At 38.1% G+C, this 16432-nt stretch overlaps 2 protein-coding genes across 5 annotated transcripts in view; one reads left to right on the top strand and one right to left on the bottom strand.

Moving 5' to 3' along the window:
- Positions 1–16432, top strand: part of LOC134225122 (protein stum) — a 231097-nt gene that overhangs the window by 48275 nt on the left and 166390 nt on the right. The gene's annotated exons all lie outside the window — the stretch shown is intronic.
- On the bottom strand, positions 2857–9301 carry LOC134225121 (uncharacterized). Of its 3 annotated transcripts, none has more exons than XM_062704917.1 (2): positions 9050–9060; positions 2857–8995 (listed from the first exon to the last, which is right to left on the bottom strand). In XM_062704917.1, exon 2 carries the CDS (start codon positions 8968–8970, stop codon positions 4198–4200), a length of 4773 nt encoding a protein of 1590 aa, XP_062560901.1. In that variant the 5' UTR covers positions 8971–8995; positions 9050–9060; the 3' UTR covers positions 2857–4197. The 3 variants fall into 3 exon arrangements, with proteins under 3 accessions (XP_062560901.1, XP_062560900.1, XP_062560902.1); XM_062704916.1 differs by having other exon boundaries at positions 2858–8978; positions 9050–9301; XM_062704918.1 differs by having other exon boundaries at positions 2858–8975; positions 9050–9301.

Genomic DNA, 16432 nt, shown 5'->3' with positions numbered 1-16432 from the left:
TTTTCGTAACAAGGGTCCCCAAATCCCTTTTATCGCCGAAATAATCTTCAAGCGTTTTCTTAATTTCGTCCCATAATACGGGAGTGTGATTTTGGACTAACACATCATTTGCTTCACCAACAATTTTATCCCTAATGATGCTGTACCATAGCGGTAAAGCGGTTGCCTCATCATTAGGCGTCGGACATAATTTCTTTGAAAAATCAATTTTACTGTCCACAGAAGTTATCCAGTTAGAAAGTAATTTAGGGTCTCCACTATAAGAGACAATTAATTTAATTGCATCAGGGACTTTTGATGCGTCAAACCGTACAGCATTAGATGATAGAGAAGGCGATAGGGGTACTGTTGATGCACTGGTTGCTTGAAGAGCGGCAATTTGTGCGGTTTGATCGCGAGCCAGCTGAGCTTGCCGTTCAACTAGTTCGGTCAGATCGTCAATCTGCGATTGTAAATCGCTGGCTGATTGAGATCTTGTAGTCATTCCACTTGTAAAACTAAAATTGAGTTGCTGTCGCGCACACAAATTTCACTTATCAATGTATCACTTATTGCTTATATCAATCACTTATATCAATTTCAAGTCACTTGCAAAAAAAAATAGTAAATAGTTGTAAATTTATAAATTGAATTAATTAATTAACTTAATTTTACTAATGGAATCGCTTACCTCGAATCAACTGGTATGCTGCCAATGATGCGCCAGGGCGGGTGAAGCTGTCCGTGTGGTTCGCTGGGGGTGGTGACGTGTTTCCGCTGAACTAGTCACTATAATCACTTTTCTTCCTGATCCTGGCACTGCACTTAAATCCGGACGAATCACTAGGTTTTCCTGATCACTACGGCAGGCACATTGGATTTTCCGAACGCGACGCGGTGGCTAGAACATTGAAATCACTCCCCCCTCAGAATCGACTGCGCCAGTTATAATTTGGGACTACCGGATAGACTTTTTAGAAAGAGAGCAACTTTTAACTTCACAGTTCCACACTTGGGAAAAGACTAACTTTATTTATTTATTCCAAAAGTTACAAAGGCCTGACTTGGAAGAGGGATTGTGCCTAGCTAAGTTATTTATGAAAAACAGATATCGTCGTCTGGTCCTCGTGGTCGACGTTTGTGCTGATGTGCCGAATGCGTACCCTAGCAGCACACATGTTCCACTTAGGTTACTATAACTTATATGTGACCAGATTAAGTCTCAAACAAGTTGCTGCAACCATTTATGTCTGTCTTGTGTTGCTCGGGTAAGTGGGGCAATTGGTGCTATGTGGAAGTTGATGAGCCAGCGGGTTCTTGTGACTGCTTCAATGTTGCCAATTGCAGGGATAGTTGTTGTTGTTGTTGTTGTATATTATTGATTTGATTTAATGATCCTTGGATAATGTCCGATGTTGATTGATGTTCAGGGTTGGAGGAAATGTGTTCGATAACTTATATATATATATATATATATATATATATATATATATATATTCTTATATTTTTATATATATATATTTTTTTCGTTATATTTTTTTTCATCTTTTATTCATTGTCCCGCTAACTTTTTTATTTTTATTTTATTTAACCGCTACTTTTTTTTCTTTTTTTTACGAGTTGGGTTATTAACACCAGCTAGTGTTATTACAGCACTTCTTATCACTTTTCTCCTCTTTGTTTTTGGAATAACCGCAATATTCTGCGTGCTCTTTGTTTCGATATTGGAATCATTTTATTTTTCGTTGCGGTGATCATTCTCCGCAATGAAAACTGATGACAAACGCGGAGGTGATTCGCAATTCGAAATTTCGGACGATGATTACATTCCATCCCCGGAATACGAGCAATTTAATGAGCGAAATCTTCCACCACAAAGCGAACATAGCACCAAAACCGGCTCAACTCCCGCTGCAACTATTGGGGATGGGGGCTTCTGTAGCAAAACGATTGCCGCACTTTCTGCTGCTGATGGTGATGCAGCTTTTGGAAGCTGCGACTTGCGATCCGGCAGGTTGTCGTAGCCGGAAGTGCCTTTAACAGACACACCGGAGGTCTCGGCCAGGATGCTTCCCATTCACAGGGCACAAAACGCGTTTGAAAAACCTAGTGTAAAAACTTCTACTGAAGAAAAACGCTAGGAAAACTTCACGCGAGATGAGAGCAAAAAAAACCAGATCAATCCACCTAGCGTTGGTGGTGCCTTTCTCGCGCATTAAAAAAATAAGAAAAACACATAAGAGAGGTCGAAATAGCCCTTTAGGAGGATAGATTTTACTTTTTCTATCAATCCATATTCATTTACGGTCATTTAAATGCATTGCTGCAATTTTTGAAAAAAAATTTTTTTTCCGTTTTTGTAATTTTTTTTCCCAAGGGGGGACCCTTGGCAAAAAACAATGTTTTTTTAATAACTTTGGAACGCAATGACCGATCGAGCCAATTTTCAATAGGAAACAACTAGACCGCAATCCGCGTCGATCGCAACTTGTTGCGAGAAAATTGGATAATGCTAAGTACCAAAAAGTGTGTCTCACATTTTTGTACACACACATACATACATACATACACACATACAGACATCACCTCAATTCGTCGAACTGAGTCGATTGGTATATAATACTATGGGTCTCCGAGCCTTCTATCAAAAGTTCGGTTTTGGAGTGATCCTATCCCAAGTAACAATTTTCATGCTTGTTGGATTTATTAATTCTTATAGCGGATTTATGACAGCAGTCACCATGGCTAGTTGCTCAGATTTATTGGCGATCTTATTGATATCATTAAACCTCTGATAAATCTGCACGAAAAGCTTCAAACGTCAAATGCCGATTGGCCTTGTTAACAACTCTAAGGTTGTAACGAAGAGCGTAATAAGTCAAATTTTCAAAGCTTGATCAAAGCCATAATTTTTGGTCATAATGTGGTCAAATGAATAACCCCAATAAGAATATTTACATTGCAAAGGGTTTATAATGGTGTTCAATAAGAGCAACATTTTTCTGATCGAAATTTATGATGGCCATATTGGAAATGGAGAACCATCTTCAAGTCAGTGAAATTTATCACTGGAATTTATGATTAGACGGTGTTTTCGCCGCAAATGACACGTTTTTGGTAAAAGCTATAAAAAAACAAACATATTTGGGTGTAATATCAATAAATTCAGTGAAGATTTACGTTATTGATGTTATAATAATTTTAAATTTATTGCCCAAAACTATATTATTTTGCGGGCGCGTAGTGCTTAATCTCATTTTTGCACTAGCTTTCATCATGAAATCGAGCGCGCACCTCATTTCCATGAAAGTATATTTAAAAAAAAAAAACTTGAAATAGTATTATTTTGTATTCATCCTCATCATGATTTTCATCAACACATTAGTTTGTTATTTTTGTTTGCAAGGTTTTGTTTCTCTTTTTTCAAAGCAACATTTTTGACAGCTGCCGCAGCCAAATTCCCTTTTTTGCGGGCGGCTTGAAACGGATTTTTATATACTCTTATAAGAGGTTTATAGTGGTAATCTAGAGAGGGCCATTTGGACATATCTTACACTTATAGTGGTCATCAGAAGGTAATCCTGTAGTAATGGGTTTTATTGACAGTTCTTGTAATTCGATCTTGAAAACCATTCCTAGAGCGGAATAAAACTTGAAATGTTACTTGGGATAGCCTTTACGTATACTTTATATACGAGAAAGGCAAAAACGAACTGCTCGCTTCTAACGAAGAACAGGGAATGAAGAACTACTTGGAATGCAAACATATACTAAGAAGAGGTCACACAATTTGTTCATTCTTCGATAACTGCCTCCTTTACGAAGATTGATCCGAAGACCTTGACTGTAGATCATGTAAATACAACCTCCGAAACTAATCCAAATTTACCTCATAGGCTTGATACTTTTTTACGCTCCTGTAGGGCGTAAAAAGAGGAAGCGTAAAAAGAGGTTTTACAGTACGGTAGTCAAAATCATATTGACACAGAGTGACTCAGAAATACGATATTTGTAAAGTGAGGTCACGTCGATACAAGAAACCCTCTTCTCTTGAGTATTGGAAACCATTCCCGCTATGGTCTGGACTTCGAACTGGAAAAAAGTGACCTAATTCTAATAGATAACACATTTATTCGCAAGATAAAAGGGACTACATTTGACGTGGTTTTAGTCCAAAAGGGTAAAATTCTGTTACAATTGACTGTGCTTATATCTGCTTCAGCGCTTATAAGCCTTCAACTTATCGACCAGCTGAAAATGTCCTTTTTGTTTTGCAATTTCGATTGCATTCGTTACATCGACTTCACCCACCGTAGGAGGCAGATAGGATAGAAAATTCTCAACATACTGCAGATGTCCACCAGCGGCTGCCAGTTCAAGGTGGTTCATTCCTTGCCCATCGACGATATCGTAGTTCGCTTTCTGACGTATCAACCAAATCGAAGTATTCCAAGCGCCTTCAATAGCTGCCATGTGGATTGGAGCCTGTTTGCGGTTGTTCAAAATATTCAGTTGGGCTCCAGATTTGAACAGATCTTCCGCAACTTCGATGCCATCTTTGGCACACGCCAGGTGCATGGGCGTTTGACCTCTTTTATCCTGATCGTTGACGTACTGTTCGACGATTTCTTTCTGCGTAAATGCGGGATGACTCAGTAAAGTTGGAATCAAATGGAAGAAATTTTGCGAAGCGGCAATGTGCAGAGCCGTTCTACCGTCATTCCCTTTCGCTTGGGGTGATGCTCCATTTTTGAGTAGTAATCGAGCGCTGAGAAAATTTTTCTGAAGCACCGCAACGTGGAGCGCTGTGTTGTTCGTATCGTTGAGGGTGTCTACAGGTACACCATGATGAAGTAGCACTTTAAGGCAATCGATCGACTTCACAGCCATATGGAGAGAGTTGTTCTTAAGCGTTGCATGGTGGTCCAACAAAAGTTGAATCGCATCCGGGTGGCAGAACTTCAAGGCCAAGTCTACGGGTGTCAATTTGGATTTATTCACAGCATTCACCTCTGCGTCGACTTCAGTAAGTAGAAGCTTCAGACATTCAATGCTACCTGCTTCAGCGGCAGCATGTAAAGGATGATCGTAGATGTCGGTTGATGATCTTAGACGCAGAAGTTCCACTGCAGTGCTGTGGTTGCGTTGTCGCAAGGCTATTCGATAGTTTTCACCCTTGGAGTCGACCTTTACACCGGAGTTGTTTAATGCTCGGATGATTGATACATGGTCATTACGAACGGCCCAGTCGAGTGTATCGTTGACGTTTTCGCTTGATCGCACTTCGTACGCAACCAAGATGTTAGTAACTTCAACGAAGCCCTTTGCAACGAGATGGCCAAAGAACGTCAACCAATTCTTGGCCGCTCCAACTTTCAACTGGATATTTCTGTTCGATAGCAGTGAGACTATTTCGGGTTGGTTATTGAAGGCCGCTAGGTGCAGTGCGTTCCATTTCTTTTTGGTTTGCAACTGAATGTTGCAGTCATTATCAAGTAAAAGTTGGACAATTTTGGTGTGGCCTGCTTGGGAAGCAAAATGAAGAGGTGTGTAGAGGTTTTGATCAGGACAGTCAATTTTTGCTCCATGATTTATCAGCAAAGTGGCAACGTTCCAACAGCCATTGATGCAGGCTACATGGAGAGCTCCTTGTTGAAATACATTCATTGCATTGAGATCGGCTCCATGATCAAGCAACAGCGTACAAATTTGGTGAGCATCCTGAATAGCTACGTAGTGCAACGGGCTCCTCTTCTGCTCCATTGCTTCTGTGATGACGCTAGGGTCTTCTTCGATCAACCTCTTTGCAATGATTTGAATATTTTCTTCGCAAGCCCACAGCAATGGAAAAGGACGCATAAAGCAGAACATCTGTTCTACTTTCTCTATGCAGCTTGCATCTTGCTGCACCAGCAGTAGAAAGAATTTCCTTACGCTTGGTTGGTCTCTTAGGATCTGCTGATACAAATCTCGTATATCCTGTGCTTCACGCTTATTGGGTGTGTTCCGAGAAGGTCGATTTTTCGCGAAGCTTTCGGTGATCTGCTCCAAAGACATTCTAAGAAGGTTCCGCAGCAGCCATTTCGCAGCATAAAGCTCACCAATTGATGCGTGGATGAAGAAAGGCTTTTGCTCAACGTATTTGGTAACAATTGGAGAGTCTAAGATTGAAGCTTGCTGGTGCAATTCTAAGAACTGTCCCTGCTCACCAAAGATCCTCAGTTTATCTGACTCCACCAAGCTTATAAAGCCGAGAAAGCTATGCAATTTTTCGAATCCTTTGAAAACATAACTTTCCGGATCGAACATTTGCTGAACATACAAATTATCTTCGTTGATCTTTAGTTTTTCGATGCAGCGTTCACGAAATGTGCCATACACAAATTTCTCGAATAATTGCAAAATGTTCAGAGAGTCAAGATCAATTGAACTGAGAAATTTAGTCATTTTCTTTCGAATGTAACGCTTTACTTCTGGCTTGTAGATCTCAGCCAGCATTTTGATGATCAGCGGCGTACCGAAGAATTTGCTGGCCAGTTCAAGTGATTTGCTCTGTATTTTGGCAGTCAAAACATTCAGAAAGCCATCTAGTGGTCCCTTATAACGGCTGAGGCCTATCAAGTTGCGGAATAGATCTTTTTGGTTAGTTTGACTCATTGGGGTTAGATAGTAAGCTTTAACGTCTAGTTCCTTTTCCAGCATTTCTTGTCGGTGTACACGAGTGTTGATAAATAATCGCACGTTATCACGAAGCACTTTGAATAACCGAAGAGCACGATTTGCCACATCATATGGAAGTTCGTCAAAGCCGTCGAAAAACAGAAAGACGCTTTGTGGATTTTCACTCAAACAGGTGGCAAACAAATCTCGGTCGAAGGTGGATTTGAAAGGAATCAAATGTTTCAACAGTTTGATGCAATCAGTTAGCACATCTATGATGGGTACGCCTTTGAACTTATCTATACAATTTTGAAGCTTTATCACAGCCACCCATCTAGGAGGATTAAGCTTGTTCGACAACATTGCGAGACGGGACCACAGCGTCGATTTGCCCATACCTATGGTCGATGCCAGAACAACGACTTTGCTCTTCTCAAATATAGCTGGAATATCTGCAAGGAACTGTTCCTCGCTATAGGTATTATTCTGGCAGGATTTTGATGATCCGTATTCCACAATTGCAGAGTCAAACTTTAGATCATCTGGATTAGTGCTGGTAATGGTACGTGGTATGTACCGTTCGGTTATAGGTAGATCAATCCCAATATCGATCGTTTCAGATCGGATGAGCTTCTCCAGAAAATTGTTTTTCAGGAAACTCTTGCACGACCTATAAACTGGAAAGTCTTTAAGAGCCAACTGATTGCCTTGAAAAATAACGTCTCGTTGTTCAAGTATTGTACGGCTTGATTCGGTTAGATGAGTTATGTTGACATCACTATCGTTCACTTGAGTGAACTGATTGCCTTCAAAGAAGCGATTTGCTCGATCTTGGCTAGGGGTCAGGAGAACCATTTTCTTGATATTACTAGGGTGAATTTTTTTAAGTAATTCTGTTTGGATTTCTGAATTCTGATTGGTGTCTTCAAGTATTAGATAGGAGTCTGACACCGTGTCATCCAGAATATCATGTAGTGATTCCAAAATAACAGGAACTTGCATGTCTTCAAATGTGAAATACCGATATTCAGTATTTTTTAGTGCGTGGTAGACTTTCAATCTTGTAAGCAATCCTTCCTCAGTATTGGATATGATTGCCAAAGGAGTTTGGCTCATTGGTGGTAGTTCTACATCGTTATACTCAATTGATAGGTTTTGCATTTTTGCTTTAAAAATGTCGGTACGTACATCATATTTCGAACTGGAAAACGAACGTTGTGCATCTCGAAGTTCCTTTTCCAGTTCATCATGGTCGAGGAAGGTTCCTTCCTTTGCATTCAACCACGTTTTTATCAACTTTTCCAATTTGGCGAACCATAGCGTAGTCCAGCAATTATGAGAGAACTGGTCCTTAATAGGTGACTTACACCAGAAGGCAAGATCATTTCGGATAATATGCTCGAGCACTGCGTCACTTGGCTGATTTACCGCAAACACAATACTACTAAAAAAGTTCTTTACAATTTCTTGATCCATAATAGGAGGAAGTGTATGTTGACAACCATTGACAACCTTCAATGAAAGATTTTCAATTAATTCCTCATTAGTTATTGATAACGCAGTTAGTTCATGCAGTGTACTATTGTTACCCAATAGTTGTTCTCGAAGTATCTGCTCTGATGTATCTAGTTCCCGTTTTCTTATGAATCGCGGTGCAAATCTAACACAATTCTTATCAACCACCAGAATCTTGTGTAATATCGCAGCTCTATACTTTTGGAAGACATCCATTTTCAAATCTGAGCTTTCATCGATAAAAATAGCCCGCATCGTCGTTATCAGCTCAACGAAATCATGGTTCACGTAGTCGATAAGCTGTTGGCAAAACTTTTCGTTGAACTTCATTGTCAGCAGCCTTGCTTCTTCGGTAGGTATTTTCAATATTTCGTTCACTTCTTCGGCGGCATCTTCAAACCAGTCTTGCACTTGCCCACCAATCGTACCATTTGTGAAAATCACGTAACGCTTCTTCCCCAAGAACTCCTCACTTCTTTCAATATTCCAAAACGTAAGAAGATATTTATAGAGAGAGAAGCTGCCATTCCGTTTCTCTTCCTCCGCCGTCGGAAGCAGATTACTCTGGCTCAAATTCTCTCGCAGTCGGTGTTTGATCTGAACGAACAACCAGTTCGGTTGAGCTTCTCCATCTGCGTCTCGCCAAGATAGAACTGCATCGTCGAACTTCCCGGCAGCTTCCATCTCGGATGCCAGCCGAAAATCAGCATATTTACGACGCGCAGCCCTTTCGTAAAGCCACATCAGGACGTGTATTTGGTAATCGGAACCCGTGAGCCCTCCCAAAACGCCTTTCTTGTATCCTGATTGTGTCATTCTGTCTTCTGGAACGTAGTTTTAACTGTTAGCGTCAGGTTTTTCAAAACTGAAAAATTGATGCTTCAAGATGACTCACATATGTGTTCTTTATCAGTTTAATGCACCGCGGTGATATCACTTCTGATTTAAAATTTCACTGCTTAAATTCAAAGACCGGGCGATGAGCCACTTGCACTTGAAGAGAAACACAGCGCACTGCAATGCAGACTGCGTATACAGATCGATTAGAGGCTATTACTGCGTGAATGGCTTCGTGTGTCGTATGAATATGTCGAGAACGGAGCAAAACAAACTTGTCACAAACAAAACGAACAAAACAACATATCCATGTTGGTATTTGCAAATCGGCGAAATGGAAGCGGCCGGTGGCAACGCAACGATAAGCGACGTGAGAGAATGGCAACACACAAGAGAGAGGTTTACTGTTCGACTGTGTGCGTACTGACTTACATTGTTTCATAAGGGTGAAAGGCGCAAAAGTGGACATTGAACTTCTTTGCTGATTTCAGAAAGATTAGTGACTCACCACGGTATTTTCTACTTGTGTTCAGTAGAAGGAAAGGAGTTGGTAGGTCGCTGGGTGCGGTCCTACTTATTGGGAAATATGCTCGATAAGTCATTGCATACATTTGCGACTTTCGTCCTTACGAAACAACAATGTGAATCTTATAACACAGTCGATCAGTAAACCTCTCTCTGCTCTGTCGCCATTCTCTCTCTCTTGCCATTGAAAAAAGATAAAGACATTCAATTATAATGGGGTATGCAGGTAAATTGAGCTTCAGCGGCATATTCGAACGATAGTCAAAGCCTTAAGTTTAATCTTAAACTAAAGTGTCTGGCACGCATAGGAAGTAATGTCATCGGTCCAAACTCATGTGATTATGATAGGGTGCAGGTAGAGGTGTGCGCCGGTCCGATATTCGTCGGCGGCGGCGTTTGTCAGAAATTTGGTCAGCGACGGCGGCGTAAATCGGCGTGACGATTTTTTCATAACGATTTTTTTTGTACTTTTTCGGGATATTTTCAAGACATTAAAAGAAGAATCTTTTATATTTCGCATGAAAAATAAAATCCAATGAACTTCTCCAGAAAGATCTATAAGTTTTTCCAAAATTTGGAAAATGTTTCCGGATTTTCCACGGGAACTACTTTGAAGTTTCGAGCTATCTTTGGAATTACCAAGAGAAGCTCTTTGGAATTCCCAAATAAAATTGTTTGGAATTTCAGCAGAAAATTTGTCGTAATTTACATGAGAAACTACTGATTTTGCACAAAAAAAATGTTCTTAACTTCTACAGGAAAAACTTCCGAAATTTACGGAAGGTTCCTGTGTTATTTCTGTTGAGTACATACAGCCAAATGTCACTAACTGAACAAGTAGTTTTGTCCAAAATATCCATCCGTTTGGCCTAATGTTATTTATGTTGAAAAGGCCTTTTGTCATACGACCATTGAACGAAATTTCGTTACCTATCTACTTTTTAAGTCGATACTGGCCTTTAAGCCAAAAGCCATGTTGCGGGAGGCGTTGCAACCGTCAACGATACAGTAGAAATGGTCAACAGGGAAGCTGAAGACTTGACAGGTCGTTTAGCTGCCAAATCGTTGATAACTGATGAAAGAACAAAACCGTAAACAAAAAGCATGCACGAGTGATCGGATAATGTAGGAAAACATGCAATTATTCTGAATTCTATTAAAATTACATAATATTAGCTGTGCCTTAGAAATTGTTTTAATACAATCTAAGACGCAAAGGTCGTAGATTAGAGCCACTGAGATGTAAGTACGATCTTTATGACTATCAAAAACACAAAATCTAAAATTACGATTATACTTTGGCTTTGAAGCATTGTTTGCCAAATATAATACGGAAGCTGCGAAAAGGATCCTGGCCGTTTGATTTGCGTTTTGTACCGCCGTTTACTAGCCATCTAACCAAATCCCATTAAGCCAAATTGAACGTTTATCCGAAACTGCTATCAGGTCAAAAATGGTTTGACCAAAACTTCCAGATGAGAAACCCCTCCATTAGTAGAGCGTTTTCCGAGCGAAGTAAATCAAAAATAATGACTCCTGTACCCGATAAATAATGCATAACAAAATAATAACAAGGGGAGTTATTTATTTCAGAAAAATATTGTAACAAAATGTGATACAAAATTGGCTGGTTAGTTGTTAAAATAACAAAAAATATATCATAAATACCTCTAGCCGTAACGCAATTAAAACAGAGATTGATACTTTCATATCAACATTATAACAAACGTTAATATAATTTTTCTGTACAAAAATCCACTTTCAAAGTAATTGCCTACATCACGGATAGAAATCTGGTACGCTACCACGACGGATTTCCATCCATAATGTAGGCAATTAACTTCCAACTATGTATTAAAATCGAGCGGATTCAAATTATGCTGAAGGTGATTACCTCATATTTTTTCCGATGTCTACAAAAAATGTAGGCAATTATTTTGTGAAAAAATACATAACTAATGTTGTTATTATTTTGATATGAAATAAAACTGGTCGAAGGCCCCTTTTTTATCGAATAATCTAATTATAACACATGTTGTTTTGAATAACAACAATTGATAGAATTGAGTTATAATTTTGTTATGCATTCCTGATCGGGTACTAGCTGCCACCCTAGACCGTATTGGACTAAGCGACCGAAATGCAATGTATGTTATTTCTGCGGTTTTAACAAGTGCTGGACTAAACTTAGGTAAGTTCTCCTTAACAGTACTTTTATTGTATTGTTCTTTCTCCTTGAGTTTAATTTTATTATATCCGTATATTGTAACTAAAACAAAATCTTTATCAACTTTATCTATTTTTCCGACGATTTTACCGTTACCAGACAAACAATCTCAAGGGCCCGTGCAGAATATCGCGAAGAGATTGCTCAAAATATCCAAAACAATTTTGATCTAAATGGACCACTTGTTGTACATTGGGATGAAAAGCTGCTTCAAGATCTCACAGGTAATATATTTGAGTATTTTTTATAGCATTGAAATGTGTTATTATGTGTTATGATTTTTGGATATCTTCTAACTAAGCATGATTTGAAGTAATCGATAGGTTTTTTTTGTTATTTGTAATTTTTTTTCCTACAATTTTAGATTACATTTGGAAATATTTGTTTTTTTTTAAAGAAGCTATTTGTAACATATTTTTAACTTTTTTTTAAAGAATCTATCTGATTTTTTTTCTTTTCAGGTACTGACAAAGTAGAAAGATTGCCAGTTTTGGTATCTTCTGGAGCAAATGTTCAGCTGCTCGGAGTCCCAAAATTGTCTTCTGGAACTGGTGAAAGACAGGCAAACGAAGTTTGCAAATTGATGAATGCATGGGAACTAAGCAATCGCATCTGTGCAATGGGATTTGATACAATAGCAGCAAATACAGGAATCAAAAAAGGCGCTTGTACCCTAATCGAGAAGCGGATTGGCAGAGATCTTTTATGGCTGCCACTATAGGATTTCGGGCGGTCATTAATCGAAAATGTCATGTCTTCCGAATTATTTTAAAATATTTTCTCTCCATTGTCAATACTCTAATTAAGAGAAATTCTGAATTTGAAGTCTCTAGGTGCACTAGTTCCAAAGATATAAGGTGGCAAAGTCAGAAATGGGTAAAAAAGTTAGCAAATTTTCTGAAAAAATATTTTATTTTCAACTATTTATTGAAATATTTTTTAAATGTTTTTTCTTCAATGTTAATACATCATTACAAAGGTTATTGTATAAGCTTTTAAATGGTGTGCAAAACTAATGGTTACACTGTGAAAAAATTGAAAAAATGCGGAAGCAATATTTTCCAAAAACGACGCTATTTTCAACTTTGATAGTGAAGAACTTTTTTCCTCAGGAATCCCAGGTTCTTTTATGATACACATCAAGGACAAAGCTTCGACTAAAATGTCCCGAAAGAATTTCTTGCCAGTATTTGCAATTAACAGAGTTAAGTCACTCTGAATTTTTTTCATTTGTTTTTTTTACCGTGTTTTGCCTCTCTCGTACTCCAAGGTTAATGCTCATTCCAAAAACGAATGTTTGATAGAAGGCCCGGAGACCCCTAGTGGTATATATCAACTAACTCAGCGCGAAGAATTGAGGTGATGTCTGTATGTGTGTGCATGCGCGTCTGTATGTATGTGCGCAAAAGAACGCAATCGCCATTTAGACACTTATTTGTGTCCGATTTTCTCGCAACAAGTTTCATTCGACGGGAAATCTAGTCCCATCGTTTCCTATTGAAAATGGGTCAGACTGAACTATGCGCTCAAAGGGTATGGTCAAAATACATTTATTGGTAATAACTTCGACTTTATTTATAACCATTTGAGCTCATTTAATTAACTTTTCAAAGGAGTAAATGAATAAAACCCCCAATGCAATGCAGCACAACGGTAACGGAAGGATTTAACAGTTCGCTCATATATTTCCTGTCAAATTTTACCGTTTCCGTCGCCATTCCGCTGAAATGCGTTTGGGGCTTGAGTGGTTTGAGTCATTCTCTAAACCTAATTTTCTGAGCTATTCATTAGCTACTGATGGAGAACTAAATATGAGATTTCATAATATGTAAATATTTATAAATCTCCTGGAATCAATAATTCCCGACATGTTTATTGCAAAAGTAAAGACGAACAATATCTTAGTTAGAACGGAGCGTATGAAATTCCTGCTAGTGTTCATGAATGTCTGGCTAATGGTAGGGAAATATTTATTCACTCATCTACACTTTGAGGTTCACTGGCTGAACAACCAGCGGAAAGTCAATATAAACAGTTGAAGAAATTTAGAACTCATAATGCAAGAAAATGATCAAGAGAGGCAAATGTTGACATTTTCCTTCGTGCCTTACATGAATCAGATCCATTTTAAGCTCGATTTGGATAACGAGGAGACGTTGGAAAAAATTTTTCACTTAGTTATTCTTATGCCATGCGTAATTTTGTAATATTTGAAGATTTTCAAAAGTTCTTTATCTTCTAATACTTTAGATGAATTTATCTCATCTTCCATCGTTGATGGAATTGAAGAAAATATCATTGAAGACTTAAACCTTGACACAGAAAAAGAATGATGCTGTATATAACTTGTAGAAATCATGAAAACAAATCAAAAGTAATTCAAATAGTGTTGTTATTTAAATTAAAAGAATTTTGCTTTTCGGAAGAATGGAGCATTCTTACATTCCACAATGAATGTCCACATTTTTGAGAATATATTAATCTCATTTTTGAATAACTTGTACACGTAAAAATGTCATGGGATTGCGATTTCTAATTTGCTAATACCCTTTTTCAAAAGTTATTTTCAATTCTGATTATTTGATTAACATTTAATGCTTTATGATCCTTCAGATCCTAGTACTTTGTCAAACAAATTGTTCTAAATACAAATTGTGAGGCATGAGAGTGAGAACAAAAAATATCACGGAATGTCATGAAATTAATGTCATTTAACATGATCGCCGCCATAATGTCCATAAATTGCTGAACTTAGTTTTTGTACAGCCCCTTCCTTCTCCTTAAGAAAACGCACGAAATTTCAACTTCCCAAATAGGTTTGCTTTGTCACGTTAATCGAACCTATGAAAAAAATAATTACGTAATTCATAGACGATCCCCAAAGGGGGGGGGGGTTGGAAATTGTATATTCATGCTATTTCGACCATACACAGCTAAAACTAAGTGGAAAATCACTTTAAAAGTCCAATTTTATTTTTGACCGCTCGCTTGTATGGGGATCCCCCATAGTGGGCTGGCGTGTAGGCATCATATTGCCGAAGTTTTGATGACAGCAGCTTGGGAAAAACTATTTCCTTCAAAAGGCCCTTCTTCAAGTATTTTTATAAAATTTAAATCGGCATGGCCTACTATGGATCAATCCTTTGATGAAAATATGGTAGACGATAACATTATTGAGATCCTTGGTGATGAAACACAACATTTGATTGAATTTTTGAAAAACCAACTCAATATTCAACAGCAACGACAAGACTATAAAGAGTTGCTAAATTTATCTTTAGCATTTCTTGGTGTGAAAAGAATTAAATTTTCGCCACCAGGAGCACATAGCAATGCCAGATGGATGGCGAAAGCAATATATTGTCTTAAAATATGGCTGTTTAAAGGCCAATTTGACATGACCGATGATGAAAGGCGAAACATTCCAGTAATGTGTGCTTTTATTTTACGTGTGTACATTTGGTCTTGGTTTAAAGCTCCTTTACCCTCATCAGCAGCACGAAATGATCTAAACCTGGCAAAAAAATTGATAACTTTACGAGATGCTTTCCCTGATCAATCAAGAAATGTGTATATGGCTGCGGCTTCAAGATTTGCAAATCATCTATGGTACTTGAGTGAAGAACTAGTCGCTCTGGCTTTTTTCGACCCAGAAATATCTATTGATGAGAGAAAAGAAATGACACACAATTTAAAATCTTGTAAGGGTGATGAAGTAGGAAAAATAAAATTGAAAGTATGTACGATCGATAAGTTGACTTCTTATACGCTTTCGGATTTTGTTTCTCAAAATACGATGAATTTTTTTGAAATTTCTGGAATATCTGCAAATTTTCTCAAAGAAGATCCTAGTATATGGGATGAATTGGAAGAATTTGTTGAAAGTAGAAATAAAATTAATTCATTTTTGGTAGCGAATGACTGTGCTGAAAGAGGAGTTAAACTAGTTCAAGATTTTTGTGGAAAACTGACAAAAAATGAAGAACAGCTTCAATATCTTCTCAAAGTTGTTCAACAGCATAGGCCAAATTTTCCAGGTTGCACTCGCTCTGTTATAAAGGAAGGCCTAGCAGTTGAAATAAATAATTAATATGGGTATAAGTGTTGTTTGTTGATAACTTTGTAGTTTTATACAGTTAATAAATTATGCTATAAACATTAAAACTGTTGTTTGAAAAATATATAACTTATATAATATCCCAGGTCTCTCTGTCTTTCTGTCCTTCTGTCCCTCTGTCTGTAACGATTATATCATATCATTCTAAAATTGATGCAACGGGCATCACGATGTCCGAAAACAACTCGTTACAAATATTTCATGAATTTTGTCTCCCCTTAAAAACTTCAGCTCGTTGGCTTCAGTGGTAAGTCACCCCCTCCGTCTCTAGCTACACTACTGTACAGAGCACGGCAAGTATTTACCAATCGGAAAAAAATTCACGCTCGACACCCTCGACTTTGGATGCTTATAACTTGGCCAATTTCAAAGGGATTTACATCCGGTCTTTACCAGTCGCTTCCTTATATAAAAAACATTTTGTCCACAACAGGAATCCGTCGACTACAGCGCCACATAGAAGCAAAAAACTGAAACGGTTGCGTTTCCACATACATTTGGATCACTTTTCCCATACAAACTTTGAACCATTTGCGCACGCCAACCACTGGACCGAATGAGCTGAAATTTTC

The sequence above is a fragment of the Armigeres subalbatus genome, chromosome 3, assembly GCF_024139115.2.
Source record: "Armigeres subalbatus isolate Guangzhou_Male chromosome 3, GZ_Asu_2, whole genome shotgun sequence".
NCBI classification, from domain to species: Eukaryota; Metazoa; Arthropoda; class Insecta; order Diptera; family Culicidae; genus Armigeres; species Armigeres subalbatus.
This window is presented reverse-complemented; position numbering and strand designations above follow the sequence as displayed.

Coding starts and splice junctions, on each gene's coding strand:
- LOC134225121 (XM_062704916.1), bottom strand. CDS start 8,970: ATGACACAATCAGGATACAAGAAAGGCGTTTTGGGAGGGCTCACGGGT.